The sequence below is a fragment of the Balaenoptera borealis genome (genome assembly GCF_965194805.1).
Source record: "Balaenoptera borealis genome assembly, chromosome: 1".
Taxonomy (NCBI): domain Eukaryota; kingdom Metazoa; phylum Chordata; class Mammalia; order Artiodactyla; family Balaenopteridae; genus Balaenoptera; species Balaenoptera borealis.
The window spans coordinates 81,873,980-81,892,972 of NC_138860.1; the positions used below are offsets into that span (position 1 = coordinate 81,873,980).

The window sequence follows — 18,993 nt, forward strand, 5'->3', positions numbered from 1 at the left end:
GGGCAATTTCTGGGCACTGAATGTTCCCTATCCTGAGGCTCCCAAAGGAGGAAGCTCAAGAATCCACCTCAACTTCCGTAAGCTGGACTCATTGAGGGACTTCAATCCCCCCATCCCTTAGGTTGTGCTGGCGATTGTAAAACGAGACGCATGCGCGCTTCTCGCTTTCCGCGCCCACTTTCCGAATAGACCCCCGGATACGCTTGCGCCCTATTTGGGCTACGGCTGGTCAGCGAAAACAGTCCGTCCCCAGCACAACCAATAAGACGTGAGGAAAGGGCCTGCGTCCCGCCTCCTGACGATTCGGGGGTCTCCCTTCTTGAGCTAGGCCCCGGCCCCGCCCCGCCGGCCCTGCGTGTCTCGCGGCTGCGCGTGGTGGACTGCAGCCTAGCTCTGCTGAGCCCCCTTCTACCGCCCCGCCCACCCCGCTTTGCAGGCTGCTCTGGGATTTCCCTTCGCCTCCGTTTGGGGCTGCTGTTTCGCTTCGCCGACGGTAGGCGTAATGGATTTTGCACTTTTTGGATCTTAACTCTCCTTTCCCTGCGTCTGCACTTCACCTTTTTATCATCGTTGTTATTATTAATTGTAGGGATGGTTGTATTTTACTAATGAAGAAGAGGGGGGAAATCTTCAAATCCTCTTCTACCCACTTGCTTTTTTGAGGGGTGGAGTGGGAAGAAGGTCTATGTAATTTATCCATTCTTCAATCATCCGACAGATGTTCAATGAGCACGGGACGAGCACCGGGTGCTGTGCTACGTACTGGGGATACAGACTGATCCCCGCCCTACTGGGCTTTCTCACGGACAGATCAGCAGACAAAGGAGTTAGCAGGCCACTGGGTGCTATAACTGACATTAAGCCATTTGTACAATTAATTGCAAATGTAATAAGAGCTACAAAGGAGATGTAAGGGCTCCTCACACACAGGAGGGGTGTGTGTGAAAGGAGAGAATTTCTTGGAGAAAATGACATATGAGCTGAGTTCTGAAAGAAAGATGAATAGGCATTACCTAGGCTAAATGGAGGTGAAGAGTGATGCATAGTAAAGAAGAGCCTTTGAGAGGATTCTGAGGCAGAGAGGATGTAGAACAAGGGGGCCAGTCTGTGGCAGGCTGTAATTGGAGGCTGGTCTCCGTCGTGCCCCTTACAGTCTGATTTCTACACAGCAGCCAAAGTGATCTTTTAAAAATATAAATCTGATGTTGTCACTTCCCTGCCCCAAACTGTCCAGTGAATTTCCATTTTGGAACAAAATTCAGACTCCTCACTGTGGCCACCAAGGCCCTGCAGAATCTGACCCCCAACCTTTTACTCCAAACTCACTTCTTACCACTGTCCCACTCACTCCTTCTGTCCAGCTTCCTTACCCCCTTTTTTTTTTAAGATTTTTTTTTTTTTTTGATGTGGACCATTTTTAAAGTCTTTATTGAATTTGTTACAATGTTGCTTCTGTTTTATGTTTTGGTTTTTTGGCCTAAAGACATGTGGGAATCTTAGCTCCCCCACCAGGGATCGAACCCGCACCCCCTTCATTGGAAGGCTAAGTCCTAACCACTGGACCGCCAGGGAAGTCCCCCTTCCCCTTTATTTTGTTTCATAGTTCTCACGGCCACCTGAAATTACCTGTTTTTTGTCTTCCACCACCACTAGAATATAAGCTCCGTAGGGCCAGGGACTTTATAATCTTATTCATTACTGTATCACCAGGGTCTAGAACAGTGCCTGGCACATAGTAGATGCCCAATTATGATTTGTCATATATGTGTCTTGGGGAGCGCATAGCAGGGGTGCCCAGCTCATTCAGGGGTGTCAGGAAAATGGTACTGATGGTAGGGACATTAAGGCTGAGGAGTTAATGATGAAAAAGAATAGTTATTCATTTTTTTCAAGAGAGGAGAAGAAAATAACATAGAGCAGAGAGGCAAGATGGAATGTGGCCTATTCGATGAAATGTGATTGGAGCATATGGTCCAAGTGGAGAGGTGAGAAATGAGACTGGAACAAAGATGCCAGGTCCCGGTAGCCCTCTTAAAAGGCAGTGTGGAGCCGTTGAAGGATTTTAGGAGGGAGAGTGGTAGCTTCAGAATTTGTATTTTAGTTAGACCATCCAGTTCTTGGAGAATGGATTGGAGGAGAAAAGTAGAGTGTAGGAGGCCAAGCAAGAGATGTTTCAGTAGTTTAGAAGAGAATTGACAGGGAGAAGGGTACAGGGAAAGGACAGAGTCAAGGATGAGCCCCAGGTTCTGTGAGGAAGAGGTTCTATTCATGGGGAAAGAAAACACAGGAGGAAAAGTAGGTTTGGCTGGAGGAGATGATGCTCTCATGATGGTCCTGCTGAAGTGTCTGTGAGACACCCAGAGGAAAGGTCTGGAGGGCAGAGTCACATCACAGAGTCCATCCCAGGAGAAGGATTGGGATTGGAAGTGGAGATTGTGGAACCAGAAAACAATTAGGTTAGTCAAAGCCATGGGTTATCTCTGTGGAGAGAGCATGACGTATGACAAGAGAAGGCCTAGGATAAAACCCTAAGGAACAGACAGAAAGAGGACGCGAAGCCTGCAAAAGAGAAGGAACAGCCAAAGAAGTGGGAGGACATCCGAAGCAGCAGAGTGTGGAGTCATGAAAACAAAAGAGAGTGCTTCTAGGAGGGAGGGGCTATGTGTCAACTGAGGTAAAAAGTCCAGTCAAATAGGGCTGAGCAGGGACTTCCCTGGTGGCGCAGTGGTTAGGAATCCACCTGCCAATGCAGAGGACACGGGTTCGAGCCCTGGTCCGGGAAGATCACACATGTCGCAGAGTGCCACAACTACTGAGCCTGTGCGCCACAACTACTGAGCCCATGCGCTGCAACTACTGAAGCCCCCGTGCCTAGAGCCCGTGCTCCGCAATAAGAGAAGCCACCGCAATGAGAAGCCCACGCACCGCAACGAAGAGTAGCCCCGCTCGCCGCAACTAGAGAAAGCCCGCACGCAGCAACAAAGACCCAACGCAGACCAAAATAAATAAATAAATACATTTATATTTTTTAAAAAAAGGGCTGAGCACTATTCATTGGACTTAGCAACAGAGGGATCATTAGTGACCTTGGCAAGAGCAGTTTTGGAGCCAGGAGGGTCCAGTATCAGCCCATGGAGTGTAGGAAGTGGAGAGAGGACTCATCAGGTGTAGCAACTCATTCCAGAGGTTTGGCTCTGAGTAATATTACATGCATTGTTGCATGAAATCCTCATAACAACCCACGAGGCAAGAGTTTTGGAGATGAGAAAACTGAAGCTCTGAGAAGTCAAGTAACTTCCCAATATCTCAGTTCTAGTGAGAAATGAAGCAGGGATTTCAATCCTGTATAATCACTCGGGTGTTCATGCTGAAACACCCTTCCTTATTGCCTCTTCTTGAGGGGAACAGGAGAGAAATGGTGGCGGCCGGAGGGAGCAAGGGTGGAGGTAGAGGCCTCGCACAGAAGACTCCTTCTACTGTACCTGGAGAGAAGAAACAAAGCCTGGATAACAATAACAGTAATAATTCCAGCCATCTATATGGAATTTTACAGTTCACAAGGAACACCTCAGATTTTTTTTTTTTTTTTTGACTGCGTTGGGTCTTTGTTGCTGTGCACAGGCTTTCTCTAGTTGTGGCGAGTGGGGGCTACTCTTCCTTGTGGTGCAGGGGCTTCTCATTGCGGTGGCTTCTCTTGTTACAGAGCACAGGCTCTAGGCGTGTGGGCTCAGTAGTTGTGGCTTGCGGGCTCTAGCGCGCAGGCTCAGTAGTTGTGGTGCCTGGGCTTAGTTGCTCCGTGGCATGTGGGATCTTCCCGGACCGAGGCTCGAACCCCCACCCCCTGCATTGGCAGGTGGATTCTTAACCACTGCGCCACCAGGGAAGTCCCTTCTCAGGTACTGTTATCTTCAATGAGCCTCATTACAACCCTGCATGGGAAGCTCAGAACAATAAGGAAGGTGCGAGCAGGCTCACAGTTGTTCAGTATTTGAATCATACTTCCTGTTGACTCCACCAAATCGCCTCAGTTAGGTCTCACTTTCACTGTAATAGTCTTGTTCAGAGTTAACCTCATTCTTCCTGAAGTTCACCACTCCTTTGCTTCAAACTACACCAAGGACAGTCTCTGAAACACTGACAAGCAGAACCTTAAACAGCGAGAGGGTGCAGTTGGTAACTTAACCCATTCATTCATTCAGTAAACTTGAGCCCCGATTCTGTGCTTGTCTCTAAGTGAAGAGTTTTAAGGTTTCAGAGAAATAGTAACCATGAGATTTGCCCTGTGACCATTTATAAACTTACAGAAGACTGAAAATATGCAACTGAAATATCTGGGAGGCTGTATGACATGATGGCTAAGAGCTGCTTGGGCTTCAGAGTAGGACAGACCTGAATTTAGGCTTGACTCTGCCACTCACTTGACCTAAGTCAGTTTTCTCGTCTGTAACATGGGGTTGTCAGGCTAATGCATGTAATAAGCACTTGTGAAAGATTGACTGTTGGTATCTTGAGAAAAATTATAGGAGAGCATGTGAGGTACAAATACTTTCATTTTGCACTGGGCTTTACAAGTATGCTATGGTTATTGTTTAAGAGTTGGTTAATCAGGGACTTCCCTGGTGGTCCAGTGGCTAAGGCTCCATGCTCCCAATGCAGAGGGCCCAGGTTCAATCCCTGGTCAGGGAACTAGATCCCATATCCCACAACTAAGTTTCCGCGTGCTGCAATTAAGACCCAGTGCAGCCAAATAAATAAATAAACAAATATTTAAAAAAAAATAGTTGGTTAATCAAACTAACTTTATTGCCATAATCATTTGGCAACATATACATGTATCAAGTCATCAGTTCTACACCTTAAACTTACACACTTACACAGTGTTACGTCAATTATATCTCAATAGAGCTGAAAAAAAAAAGTTGGTTAATCAGATGAATCCAAGGGTGAAGCCACACCCTAGCAATTAAGGGGCAGAAGGGTCTCACTGGAGAAACAAGTCATTTGGTGTCATTAATCAGGAGGAGTGGTGTATCTTCAGATCAGAAACCAGAGCTGAAAGGACAGGTTCCAGGTTGACTGGTAAGGTTTATCCATTCATTCATCTCTTTAAGTATTTTTTGAGCACCTACTCTGCTATGCATGGCCTAAGAGTGTCTCTCTTTGACTTGACCATGGAGGTGACAGTGGAACTGGGAGGAGGCACCCTCCTTGGGGAGTTGATCTGAGACCTAAAGAGCAAGGGGCCTGTGACATGGTACTTGCCAGGCTCCAGGGCTGGAGTTTGCTATCTGAGTCAAGCCTACAGCTCGTCACAGGGCTGGCTGAAGTGGGAACAGAACTCTTGTGCTGGGTCAGCCAAACTATTTTTGTATTTCTGCTTTTCGCTTATATTTATTTCCCAGTTGTCCTCCCTTGGTGTTTAGCTAAGTCTTTTAAAAGTGCTGTGCAGAGGGCTTCCCTGGTGGTGCAGTGGTTAAGAATCTGCCTGCCAATGCAGGGGACATGGGTTCGAGCCCTGGCCCGGGAAGATCCCACATGCCGTGGAGCAAATAAACCCATGTGCCACAACTACTGAGCCTGAGCTCTAGAGCCCACAAACCATGACTACTGAGCCGACGTGCCACAACTACTGAAGCCCATGAGCCTAGAGCCTGTGCTCCGCAACAACAGAAGCCACCGCGATGAGAAGCCTGCTCACTGCAATGAAGAGTAGCCCCCGTTCGCCCGCATTAGAGAAAGCCCACGCACAGCAACAAAGACCCAATACAGCCAAAAATAAATAAATTAAAAAAAAAAAAAAAGTGCTGTGCAGGGACTTCCCTGGCGGTCCAGTGGTTAAGGCTCCGCACTTCCACTGCAGGGACACAGGTTTGATCCCTGGTCGGGGAACTAAGATCCCACATGCCTTACAGCACAGCCAAAAAAAAATTAAAAATAAAATAAAAGTGCTGTGCAAAGGGGACCGAGGAACGCATTTGTGGCCACCTAGTACGTCCCTAGTGGCCACTGCAACCTGGGTGTTTGAGGTGACTCCCCTAAGGGCAGTGGTTCTCAGTCGCCCCCTAGAGGGCATTTTGGAAACGTGTCTTTAGTGGAGACCAGGATTAGGAGGCACTTTGAGAATTTAGTGGAAAGAGGACAGGAAAGGTAGACCACCTATAACATGGAGGACAGTCCTGAACAAAGAAGAATTGTCTCTCATTCTACTTGACTTTGGAATGTTCTGCTCAACAGTATATGCAAAGGGCTTCCCTGGGGGCTCAGTGGTTAAGAATCCGCCTGCCAATGCAGGGGACACAGGTTCGTGCCCCGGTCCGGGAAGATCCCACATGCCACGGAGCAACTAAGCCCGTGTGCCACAACTACTGAGCCTGCGCTCTAGAGCCTGTGAACCACAGCTACTGAGCCCACGTGTCACAACTACTGAAGCCCGCACGCCTAGAGCCCGTGCTCCGCAACAAGAGAAGCCACTTCAGTGAGAAGCCTGCGCACCACAATGAAGAGTAGCCCCCACTCACCGCAACTAGAGAGAGCCCATGCACAGCAACGAAAACCCAATGCAGGCAAATAAATAAATAAATTTATTAAAACAACAACAACAATATATGCAAATATAAAATCAAATATAAATCAGCAGGACTTCATTATATAATAATGCAGAAAAGTTTTACAAGTTGTTTTTTTGTTTTTTGGAACAGCCCAATAATTTAGGAGGAGATCATTATGGAGAAGGAAGCTTAAATAAAATACATTGTCTTGACATTATTGCATCTGTCTACTCAGTGTATTAGAGCACTTCCAGCTATGCAATATACTTAGTTTAAAAGAGTTTCAATGCAGTAGTGTACCTGCAAAAGCAATGAACCAACTGCAAATATGTAATAAAAGTAAAGTTTTTTTACTAGCTTCATTGAGGTGTAATTTACATACTATAAAAGTTTCTCCTTTAAGTGTACAGTTCAATGATTTTGAGTAAATTTACAGAGTTTTGCAACAGTTAATCTCCATTCCCACTCCAGCCCCAGACAAGCACTAATCTATTTTCTGTCTACAGATTTGCTTACTCTGGAATTTCATATAAATGGAATCACACAATGTGTGGTCTTTTTGTCTGGCTTCTTTCACTTAACATGATGTTTTTGAGGTACATTCATATTGTAGCATGTATCAGTATTTTGTTCCTTTTTATTGCTGAATAGTATTCCATTTAATGAAATACCACAATTTGTGTATTTATTCACCAGCTGATGGACATTTAGTTTGTTTCCATAAATAACGCTGCTGTAAATATTCATGTGCAAGTCTTCGGGTGGACAAATGTTTTCATTTCTTTTAAGTAGATACCTAGAAATGGAGTTGCTGGGTCATATGGTAACTCTATGTTTAACATTTTGAGAAACTGCCAAACTGTTTTCCAAAGTGGCTGCACCACTTTACATTCCCACGGTAACATATGAGCATTCTAATTTCTGCACATGCTGGCTAACACTTGTTATTGTCTGTCTTTTTGATCATAGCCATCCTAGTGCATATGAGGTGGTATCTCATAGTGGTTTTGATTTGCGTTTCCTTAATGACTAATGTTGTCAAGCATCTTTTCATGCGCTTGTTGCCCATTTTTATATTATCTTTGGAGAAAATCTATTCAAGTCCTTTGCCCATTTTTTAATTGGGTTATCTTCTTATTACTGAGTTATAAGAGTTCTTTATATATTTTGGATACTAGGCCTTTATCAGAGATATGATTTGAAAGTATTTTATCCCATTTTGTGGGATGTCTTTTCACTTTCTTGATTACATCCTTTGAAACACAAACACTTTTCATTTTGATGAAGTCCAATTTATCTTTTTTTTTCTGTCATTTGTGTTTTGGAATCGTAAATAAGAAACCATTGTCTAAAGAGATTCTGGACTTAAGCTATAAGAAGATGAGACTTCTGGGAACCTCGGGAGGAAGTAAGAGTATTTACGTGTGGGAGGGACATGACTTATTGGAAGCCAGGGGACGGACTATGGCAGATTGCCTCCTAGATGGCCCCCAAATGATCCCCACCTCCTGGTGTTTACACCTTTATTTAGCCCCTCTGCCCCACACACATCTGTATAGAAGACCTGTGTAACCAATAGGATATTGTGAAAATGATAATGTGTGACTCCTGAGGCTAGGACCTTGTGGCTTCTGCCTTACTCTCTCTTAGATGACTCACTGGAGAGGAATCCAGCTGTCATGCTGTGAGGACACTCAAGCAGCCCTATGAATTATTCCACATGGTAGGGAACGGAGGCTTTCTGCCAACAGCCAGCCCCAGTTCACCACCTATGTTATTGGCTTAACTTGGAAGCAGAGCCTCAGCCCAGTCAAGCCTACTACAGATGATAGCAGCCCTGACCAACATCTTGGCTACAGTCTTTTGAGAAGCCTCAAGTCTGAACCATCCAGATGAGCCACTCCTGAATTCCTTACCCACAGAAACTATGTGAGATAACAAATGTTTGTTGTTGCCTAAAACAAAAGAAAAAGAAACCACTGGCTAATCCAAGGTCACAAAGATTTACTCCTAGCCTTCCTTCTTCCAGAAATTTAAGAGTTTTAGCTCTTACATTTAAGTCTATGATCCATTTTGCTTTGATTTTTGATTATGGAGTGAGGTAAGGGTCTAAGTTTATCTTTTTTTTAAATAAATTTATTTATTTATATATATATATTTTTAATTTTTGGCTGCTTTGGGTCTTCGTTGCTGCGCACAGGCTTTCTCTAGTTGCGGTGAGCGGGGTTTTCTCTTGTTGCGGAGCACGGGCTCTAGGCGCGCGGGCTTCAGTAGTTGTGGCTCGTGGGCTCTGGAGTGCAGGCTCAGTAGTTGTGGCACACGGGCTTAGTTGCCCTGCGGCATGTGGGATCTTCCCGGACCAGGGCTCGAACCCGTATCCCCTGCATTGGCAGGCGAATTCTTAACCACTGCGCCACCAGGGAAGTCCCTAAGTTTATCTTTTTGCATGATAACTAGTCATCTCAGCACCGTTTGTTGAAAAGACTGTCCTTTTCCTTACTGAATTGCTAAGGCCTAGAATCAAATAGTAAACTTGTGAAGACATGTGGAATGCACTGAATCTTATTCATAAAGATTGACTCTTAAGGGGCTTCCCTGGTGGCGCAGTGGTTAAGAGTCCGCCTGCCAATGCAGGGGACATGGGTTCGAGCCCTGGTCCAGGAAGATCCCACATGCCACGGAGCAACTAAGCCCGTGAGCCACAAATACTGAGCCTGCGCTCTAGAGCCTGCGAGCCACAACTACTAAAGCCCGCACGCCTAGAGCCCGGGCTCCACAACAAGAGAAGCCACCGCAGTGAGAGGCCTACGCACCTCAACAAATAGTAGCCCCTGCACGCCTCAACTAGAGAAAGCCCGTGGGCAGCAATGAAGACCCAACACAGCCAAATAAATAAATAAATAAATAAATAATTAAAAAAAAAAAAAGATTGACTTTTAAGCATTTTGATTTATCATATATTTTATGTTTTTGCAGCACAATAATAATTAAGTATTGTAAAAATGACATATGATGAAACTTACATATTGAAATTATTAATTCATGGGCTGTTTTTGCTTCTGTTAAATCCTAATTTATTCCATTTAGGTTAGTACATATCTGACTATTTTATAATGTCTTGTAGGTAATCATGCCTAAGCATTTACTTATTGAAAACATATTTTGCTATAAAAAAATAGTCCCATTATCTTTCCTTTATATGCCAATTAAGGCAACTATATTGATTCTCTTAAATTGTGTGTGTAGGTAAGTCATAGTATCTATACGTTCATTTCAGGATAGTAGAGAGTATGTGAGGAAATACTTTTTATGAAAAGGGGTGCTCAGGCTGTTGTGCTGAGATCTCCCAGGACAGGGAGAGTGAAGCTTGGGAAGAGAGGCACACCTGCCTCTCCCCAGCTGAAAATCAATCCATCTTGCCCAACCTGGGAGTCCTGGATTCTGTTTCATTATTGACAAGTTATCCCCTGACAAATGCCTTTGAAGAACACAGATCCAGAAATGTTGCCATGTAGCCAGAACTTCAGAAGCCAACTTGGGCTTCATTTTGAGCAGGTAAAACACGTGTAGAAAACACGGGACGATTTTAAAACAGTACAAAACAAACGCTGCAGACCAGCACAGCAGCTTTTGAAAATAACCAGCAGCTAATGTAGCATTTGGCACACCGGAGGCACTCATCAGATGTGTGATGTGTGTCATAGGACCCTGGATACAAATCTTATCGGACGCAAGTCCGTGTGCCCAACGCGTAGTGAGGCCAAACAATACCAAAACGTCGGAGTTTGGAGAGAGAAAGGTTTATTGCAGGGCCGTGCAAGGAGACGGGTGACTCATGCCTTAAAAACCCCAACTCCCCGAAAGAAAGCTTTCAGCAAAGCTCGTTTATAGGAAAGGTGAGGGAGGGCTGTGGTTAGTTGTTGCAGACTTCTTTGGTGTCAGATGCTTTGTTCTTGAGGTCAGGTCATGACGTTCCTGTAAACCTCCACCAAAACAAATGTTATTCTCTGTTCTGACGAGAAAGGGCAAGGTCCCAAAGACTCAACCTTTACCCTCTGGGGTCCAGGCCCTGGCTAAAGGAGGGGGTCCTTGTGAGGGCTAGTTATCCTGCCCGGGAGCATTCATCCAGCCCCTGGTCTGGGTCCTCCCGCCAGTGCCCAGGCCCGGCTGAAGAGGCAGATCTCATCTGGCGGCACCCTCAGGGCCAGGTCCCCAGACCCTGCCCAGCCGTCATCACTGAGGGAGCCAGGTGCCCAAGGACCCAGCTGGCCCTCTGGCTTTTCATTTACACTGGAGAGAATGATTTGTATAGGATCGGTAGGAATACATGTTGTAGCAAATTCCAGTCAGGCGAATTCCCAGCTCACAACGATTGCCCTTCTTTGAGAATAGCCCCAACCACAGAGGTGGACCTCAAGTAATGATGTGCAGTGTCCTTGCAGCTTTTTTTTTTTTGTCCTTGCAGCTTAACCCTGACCTCTGGCCACCTCCTAGCGGGAGACAGCTGATCTAAGCTGTACCAATTTCAGAAATGTGAAGGGAGAGACTGAAGCTGGTTGAAGCTGTTACCTTTTTTAAAAATTTATTTTAATTAATTAATTAATTAAAAATTTTGGCTGCGTTGGGTCTTCGTTGCTGCGCGCAGGCTTTCTCTAACTGCGGAGAGTGGGGCTCTTCGTTGCGGTGCACAGGCTTCTCATTGCAGTGGTTTCTCTTGTTGTGGAGCACGGGCTCTAGGCATGCGGGCTTCAGTAGTTGCAGCACGCGGGCTCAGTAGTTGTGGCTCGTGGGCTCTAGAGCGTAGGCTCAGTAGTTGTGGCGCACAGGCTTAGTTGCTCCGCGGCATGTGGGATCTTCCCAGAGCAGGGCTCAAACCCGTGTCCCCTGCATTGGCAGGCGGATTCTTAACCACGATGCTACCAGGGAAGTCCCTGAAGCTGTTACCTTAATGACAGTGTCCATATACTGCAGTTGCTGAGGCCTCCGTGGCCTGGGACCCATGGAGACCACCACTGCCATTAGGCTGCACAGGCGGGGATGGGGGAGAGATTTGCTGCTGTTTCGAGGCCTGGACCCGGCCACTGGGTGGCCGTGGTGAGGGCTTGTAGCTCTGCGGGACACAGCCCTCAGCCTGTCCCCGGGGCACCCCAGCTCACCCACTGTCCCCGCGGCTGGAGAGCCTGGAGGGTCCCGGCGAGAAGGCCGAGATCTGCCTCGGCCTAACCCACTCTCTGCTGAGAGGACCACTGCCAGGCTGACTGTTGGCGGAGCGGGACCTCTACCCACGGCGCTCAGGGTCTCGCACTAACAGCCGCGAGCTAAGGGCTGTGTGCCCGCCCCGCCTCATTACAAATCCAGGTTCCACCACCGAGTAGTCAAGCGACTTTGGGCAAGTTCATGACCTTTCAGAGTCTTAGGTTCCTCATCTCTAAAATGGAGAAAATAATAGTATCTGCCACGTGAGAATAAAATGAGACTATGAACATAGAGTAGCACAGAGTAAGTACTCAATAAATATTAGCCCTTATTATAACCAACTTTATTTAGAAAATAAAATATAAAAGCCTCAAGGGCAGACCACATTGTGAGAGAAGAAACAAGACACTCACAAACTCTGTGCCTGCAGAGGGAAACAGGGAGGGGAGTGGGGCTGTAAGGCCAACAGAGCACATAGCACAGGGAGATCAGCTCCGTGCTTTGTGACCACCTAGAGGGGTGGGATAGGGAGGGTGGGAGGGAGGGAGATGCAAGAGGGAAGAGATATGGGGACATATGTGTATGTATAACTGATTCACTTTGTTATACAGCAGAAAGTAACACACCATTGTAAAGCAATTATACTCCAATAAAGATGTTAAAAAATAAATAAATAAAGCCAACAGAGGAGATAGGGGCAAATGTAGTATGTACTTAATATCAATAAATATTTGTGGAGTGAGTGAACTAGAGGGAAATAAGATCACCTGCCCTCCTCCCAAGAACAAGCCCTGTGCAACATTTCCTGGAAAAACAGGAAGTCTAGATGGGGCAGATTTGACATAGTGATGATGGTTCAGTTCAATGCAACAAGCTGGCACCTACCCACCCTGTGCCAGGCCTTCTACTTAGAATGAGTAAGCCATTCCTTTGGGGAACTCCAAGCTCCTTCCATAAACACAGCCCTAACTTGTTGCAGTGTTTGGTGCCAAGCAGTGTGCTAGACACACATTATCATACTTACACACCTCACAGCAATTCTGTGAGAAAGGAGTTATCTCTCCCCTTTTATAGATGAGAAACAGAGGCTTAGAGTGATTAAGTAATTTATTGAAGGTCAAACAGCCAGTAAGTGGTAGAGCCAGGATTCAAACCAAGCTCGTCTCACTGGGACTGTATTCAGTATAGTCTATATTCAGTATAGTCTCAGTGAGACTATAGCTCCTATAGGGCTACAGGAACCTAGAAGAAGAAATGTTCAATTTTGCCTGGAGTGTGTCTGGAAAGACTTCACTGAGAGAATTTAAAAAAACAAAAAGGCACAACAAACAACTGGTTCCCAAGTGTCTACTGTGTACCAGGCACTGTGCTTATCTCCCTGATTTCAGTAGTGACCTGGTGAGGTGGTGGTATTCCCTCCATTTTACAGGTGAGGAAGTAGGCTCAGAGAGCTGTAGTCAGTCAGGTCATAATTGTGTGTGTCACTCCCACTGAATCAATATGATGTGGCCCATGAGGCAACACCATGGACAACCCCCTTGTCACATCCACTGAGGATGCAGCTTTGTACCACACTTTCCAGTTTCTGAACTACTTTACACAACCTCCCTGTCCTGTGATTTCCTTCTCATCTGCATCTGATGATGAAACAAATGAGGACTGGAGAAGCACTGTCCCTCTGCCCAGGGCCCATCGTCCCTGCACTTCTCTGGTTAATATTCCCTAAACCTCACCTCTTCTCCTCCATGAAACCTTCCAGGATAACCCCAGCATGAAGGGTTTCTCTGTGCACACCTGTTACCAATTTTGTCTTTATCTGTAACCATCCGTGTAAGAGTCTGACTCTTATAAGCCTTCTGAACCTCAATAGGGCAAAGACTTCTTAATCATCTCTCAGTATTTTGGCCTCAGTATTTTGCACAGTGAACCTCTTTTATTAGTATCACCTTTATTAGCATGACTTTAAAATTTTTTCTCAAGAAAGCAATGTTCCTGCTGTGGTTCCCACCCTTTGGGATTCGGGAACCTCTACCCAATCCTTCATTCAGATCTTTCATCTAGATTCTTCCTAAAGTTGTCATCCATACATGCCTTCCAGAATTTCATAGGGTGTATAATCGCCAACAGCCCGGAGGAAGACAGTCAGTCGCCCTTTACAAGTATGGTTGCGATTGCCTCACTTCTTGTGTCATGTGACTCTCCCATAGTTATCACATGACACATCCACTCCATTTTGCCGTAATTAACCCGCAGGGCTCATCTGGTGCGTATAGCTACCTCAGGCTACTGCACCCCTGTTTTTATTTAGCTGATACTCTATCCCTTCAAGGTTTGGAAACCCTGCAGTCTTCTCATCTGGTGATGGAGATTTCAAGTCCTTCCAGAGAGGTGAGTGGGCCAGGGCTCCCAAATGGTCTCGTCGCTCTTTCTGGAATCCTGGCCATCCAGGCTCTGGAATTCAGTGAACGACACACTCTCCTCGAAACCAGGCCATCACGGCCCTTTGATGGAGGGACAGATGGAGGGAAGGTGAGGTTGAGGGAGAAATGGTTAGGAAGAGGGGTGGAGGAGGGTCCTGGTCGGGGTGGGCAGAGAGCTATTACTAGCAGAGGGCTTGGAGGGTGTCTGGACCCAGGTGTCTGTGGGCTTTGTTCCATTCTATTAAAGGTGGGAGACTAGGCTGGGTGCCCACAGGCAGTCGAGCCCTGCCTGGGAGAGTAGATGAGAGGTGGAGAGGGGCTTGCCTTCTAGCCTCTCCTCATTCTGTTCTCAGGAGTGTCCCAAGCCCCGGGACAGAGTAGGCATCTTGGCTCCCAGCCTCATGGGATTGCTTCTACTTCAGGCTGTGTCGTGGGCATCAGGTGAGTCAAGGAGGAGGGAGGGAGCCCCGAGGCCCCCTTCTGCCTTATGGTCCTTTGGTAGTCTCTGGCATACTGGTGGTGGACTTCATTAGATGCTCACTAAACCCTTTTGAGTGACTGAGATCAACTGTGGGGTACATCAAGAGAATCTTTGAAATCAGTATTCAGTCTTTCCTTCCAACTAGTGTGTCCCTTCTCCCCATCTTCATCCTTCAGCCCTTGCCTCTCTTGTGCTGTCTCCCTCCCAGGTGCCCGCCCCTGCAGCCCTAAAAGCTTTGGCTACAGCTCAGTGGTCTGTGTCTGCAATGCTACATACTGTGACTCTCTTGACCCCCTGACCCTACCTGACCCTGGTACCTTCAGCCGCTTTGAGAGCACACGCAGTGGGCGCCGAATGGAGCTGAGTCTGGGGACCATCCAGGCCAACCGCACAGGCACAGGTAACCACTACACCCCTCACCCAAGCTGGGGTCCTCCTGGAGCTAAATCATGCCAGCGATCACCATGGAGTTTCTCCCCTGTGCACTGACACCCTTTATTCCCTATGGATGTCCTCAGGGCTGCTATTGATCCTGCAGCCAGATCAGAAGTTCCAGAAAGTGAAGGGTTTTGGAGGGGCCATGACAGATGCTGCTGCTCTCAACATCCTTGCCCTGTCACCTCCTGCACGGGATTTACTACTCAAATCGTACTTCTCTAAAGAAGGTTAGGAGGAAGGGGACAAGATGACATAGTGCAATTGACACTTTGACCTTTCCTTTGACCCTGACATCCACCCATCCCTGACATTTGGGTCTCTGTTAATGCCCAGTGAAAAAAAAGATTGTCCTACCCATCTTCTGCTGAGTGCCTGGGGCCTCTCAGGCTCAGAAGGTCTGCGCTTCACCCAGAGCCCAAGTTCCCCTTGGCCCTGACTCAGACATAATTTAGGACCGGCAAGTGGTAGACAATGCCCCACATTCTCCTACTGACTCAGACACACATATCTTGGTCTTCTTTTTCTGCAGGAATCGAATACAACATCATGCGGGTCCCCATGGCCAGCTGTGACTTCTCCATCCGCACCTACACCTATGCTGACACCCCTGATGACTTCCAGTTGCTCAACTTCAGCCTCCCAGAGGAAGATGTCAAGCTCAAGGTGGGCACTCTGGCTGCCTCAGGCCCCAGTGGCATTGATGCCTGGTGGTTGAGAGGCCTCAGGCTAGAGCAGTCTGCAGAGAGACATAGAACGTGCCCCCTGCTCTCTGTGTTCTGTCCTGGGGTGGGAGGGCAGAGGCTGATAGCTAGGCCTGATACACTGGTTGGGCCAGTCTGTTTATGTTCCAACTCTGGATGTCTCTCTCCTCACCACCTTTGTTTCTAGATACCCCTGATCCACCAAGCCTTGGAGTTGGCCCAGCGCCCTGTCTCACTCTTTGCCAGTCCCTGGACATCACCCACTTGGCTCAAGACCAATGGGGCAGTGAATGGGAAGGGGACACTCAAGGGTCATCCAGGGGATCTCTACCACCAGACCTGGGCCAGATACTTTGTCAAGTAAGGGAACAGCAGGGCCATGGGGTCCGGACCAGCCTCCCCTCTCGGACACCCTGGTCTACGTCCCAGCCCTTGATCTGGTTCCGCCTCCAGATCTCTTCAGCTCACCTTTCTACCTTCTGGGTCTTTCAGAATCAGGCCCTTCAGTTTTCCCCACCCAGTCAGGCCTCCTATTCCCCAGGGTCTTGGTTCCCTGTCTTGGCCATGATCACACACCTTTTCCCTCGCCAGGTTCCTAGATGCCTATGCTGAGCACAAGTTACAGTTCTGGGCAGTGACAGCTGAGAACGAGCCTTCTGCAGGGCTATTTAGCGGGTACCCCTTCCAGTGCCTGGGCTTCACCCCTGAACACCAGAGAGACTTCATCGCCCGTGACCTGGGTCCCACCCTCGCCAACAGTACACACCGCAATGTCCGACTGCTCATGCTAGATGACCAACGCTTGCTGCTGCCCCACTGGGCCCAGGTGGTAAGGACCGGGAGCTCCATGGGTACCCTAGTGACCCCCAAGTCCAGCATCCGAATGGCTGGCTCCCGAACAGAGTGCCTTCCCTGCCCCAACTCTTGATTCCTAGAGCACCCTGGCTGGGACCAGGTGCCCAGGTGGCACCCCTGGGGTGCTGGTGGTGGTGGTGATCCCCCTCTGGATCTCCAGGGCCCCATGAATCTCCACGGTTGTCACTTTAACCCCCTCTAAGTTGTGTTCATCCCACTGCCCACTTCTCAGGTCCTAGTGCCTCTTCCAGAACCCTTTGTGCAGGACCCAGGCTCGATGGCTCTCTTTCCCCAGTAGTCCTTTCCTTTCCCTGTACAGGTGCTGGCAGACCCAGAGGCAGCTAAGTATGTTCATGGCATCGCTGTACATTGGTACCTGGACTTTCTGGCTCCAGCAAAAGCCACCCTGGGGGAGACACATCGCCTGTTCCCCGACACCATGCTCTTTGCCTCAGAGGCCTGTGTGGGCTCCAAGTTCTGGGAGCAGAGCGTGCGGCTGGGCTCCTGGGATCGAGGGGTGCAGTACAGCCACAGCATCATCACGGTGAATCACCTCAGCCTCCCTTTTCGCAAAGCGGACCACCTCAGACCCCTTGCTAGTCTCACCAAAGGCTCCTCTCCAGCTTTTCCCCAGCTGGCTTACTCTTTGGAGCAAATTTTGGGATATCATGATCCCCTCTGTTGCCTTCCCTTCACAGATCTGCACACCCCATCACCCTCGTTCCAAATGCTTGAGCAGTTACATCGGCCTCAGATTCCTCAGCTTCTCTGGCGATGCCTCTGTCCTCACAATCCCTCCCTCCTTAGATATTACTCCCCTCACAAGGTTGAGGCACCATAGCCTGTCTCCCTCATGTGACACTTAACTGGGGGCCTTTGTCTCTGCCCTGTTCCTACCCTAGAACCTCCTCTACCATGTGGTCGGCTGGACTGACTGGAACCTCGCCCTAAACCCTGAGGGGGGACCCAATTGGGTGCACAACTTTGTCGACAGCCCCATCATCGTGAACATCGCCAAGGACACATTTTACAAACAGCCCATGTTTTACCACCTTGGCCACTTCAGGTGAGTGGAGGGCGGGCACCCCCACTCCACACCAGTCCTAGCATCTTCTGCACTGGGATTGTATCCCCGGCCCCCGCCCCCATCCCCCACCCCCAGTGAAGAAGCAGGAAGGTGCTGAGGGTGGGAACTTCGGGAGCAGCACGCATGTCCCTCTTGCACCATCTAGGCAGGTAGTGACTAGTGGGCACACAGACCGTCCCCGAGTGCCCGATGCTGGGGCTGGGAGGCGGGAGGGCAGGGCATGCCCAGCCGCACGGCTCGCGGCCTGGAGAGTTAGGGCAGAGCTTTGGAAGGGTTCTAGGGGGAGGGGGTAGGTGGTAGGGAAGATGACTTCTTAAGTGAGAGACTGATGGGAGCTGCCCTCAGGGCCAGGGGGGCTGGGCTGGGGGTCCCTGACGATGCCTGTTCCCACTTCAGCAAGTTCATTCCTGAGGGCTCCCAGAGAGTGGGGCTGGCTGCCAGTGAGAAGAATGACTTGGACACAGTGGCACTGATACATCCTGATGGCTCTGCAGTTGTGGTCGTGCTAAACCGGTGAGAGCAGTGGGGCCTGGGAACTGGGCTGAAGACAAGACGGTGGGCTTGGCGGGATCACACTCTCAGCTTCTCCTCCCCACCTCCCCCAGCTCCTCTAAGGATGTGCCTCTTACCATCAAGGATCCTGCGGTGGGCTTCGTGGAAACTATCTCACCTGGCTACTCCATTCACACCTACCTGTGGCGTCGCCAGTGATGGAACAGATACCCAAGCAGGCGCCTAGGCTCAGCATGGACATCAAAGGGATAGAGTCAGCTCACATGCTGTCTGTGGCTACAGAGGGTACAGCAGGACTGGGGGGGAGCTTAAGTGACGTAAGCCCAGAGGCAGTGGTTTGGGTGACTCACTCTCCCCTCTAGTTGGTGCCAGGGGCTGGAGGCCCCTAGGGAAAGGACCGGGAGGCCCCAGTGGTCCTCCACCCCCATGCTTGTGTGAGCGTGTGCTGTGTGCTGGTTGCCTGTGGAAACTGGGCCCAGGCCCAGGGTGAGCTCACTGTCTGTACAAACACAGGGGTGGGGGGTGGATGGCAAGAGAGGTTAAGGAAAGGAAGAGACTAGGAAAGCTGAACCCAAAACTGGGAAGTGCTTGTCTTTCTTGGAGATGCAGAACCAGGCCCATGCAGATGTCAGCACCAGGGCACAGGCAGCGAAAGAAGCCAAGCACCAGTGGGTAGACTCAAGCACCCAGATGGCCCCCTTGGTCCAGCGAGGAAAAATGGCAGCCTCTTAAAGGAGAGAATGTCTGATCCCAG

At 48.7% G+C, this 18,993-nt stretch overlaps 1 protein-coding gene across 4 annotated transcripts; it reads left to right on the top strand.

Moving 5' to 3' along the window:
• The first annotated feature begins 332 nt into the window (after positions 1-332).
• On the top strand, positions 333-18,992 carry GBA1 (glucosylceramidase beta 1). Of its 4 annotated transcripts, none has more exons than XM_082355010.1 (12): positions 333-493; positions 13,998-14,132; positions 14,518-14,605; positions 14,854-15,045; positions 15,164-15,310; positions 15,613-15,746; positions 15,972-16,144; positions 16,376-16,613; positions 16,959-17,183; positions 17,542-17,705; positions 18,123-18,239; positions 18,332-18,992. In XM_082355010.1, the coding sequence occupies exons 2-12, from the start codon at positions 14,106-14,108 to the stop codon at positions 18,435-18,437; spliced, it is 1,611 nt and encodes a 536-aa protein (XP_082211136.1). In that variant the 5' UTR covers positions 333-493; positions 13,998-14,105; the 3' UTR covers positions 18,438-18,992. The 4 variants fall into 4 exon arrangements, with proteins under 4 accessions (XP_082211136.1, XP_082211137.1, XP_082211138.1 ...); XM_082355011.1 differs by having other exon boundaries at positions 14,053-14,132; XM_082355012.1 differs by having other exon boundaries at positions 14,074-14,132.
• Position 18,993: the final 1 nt, after the last annotated feature.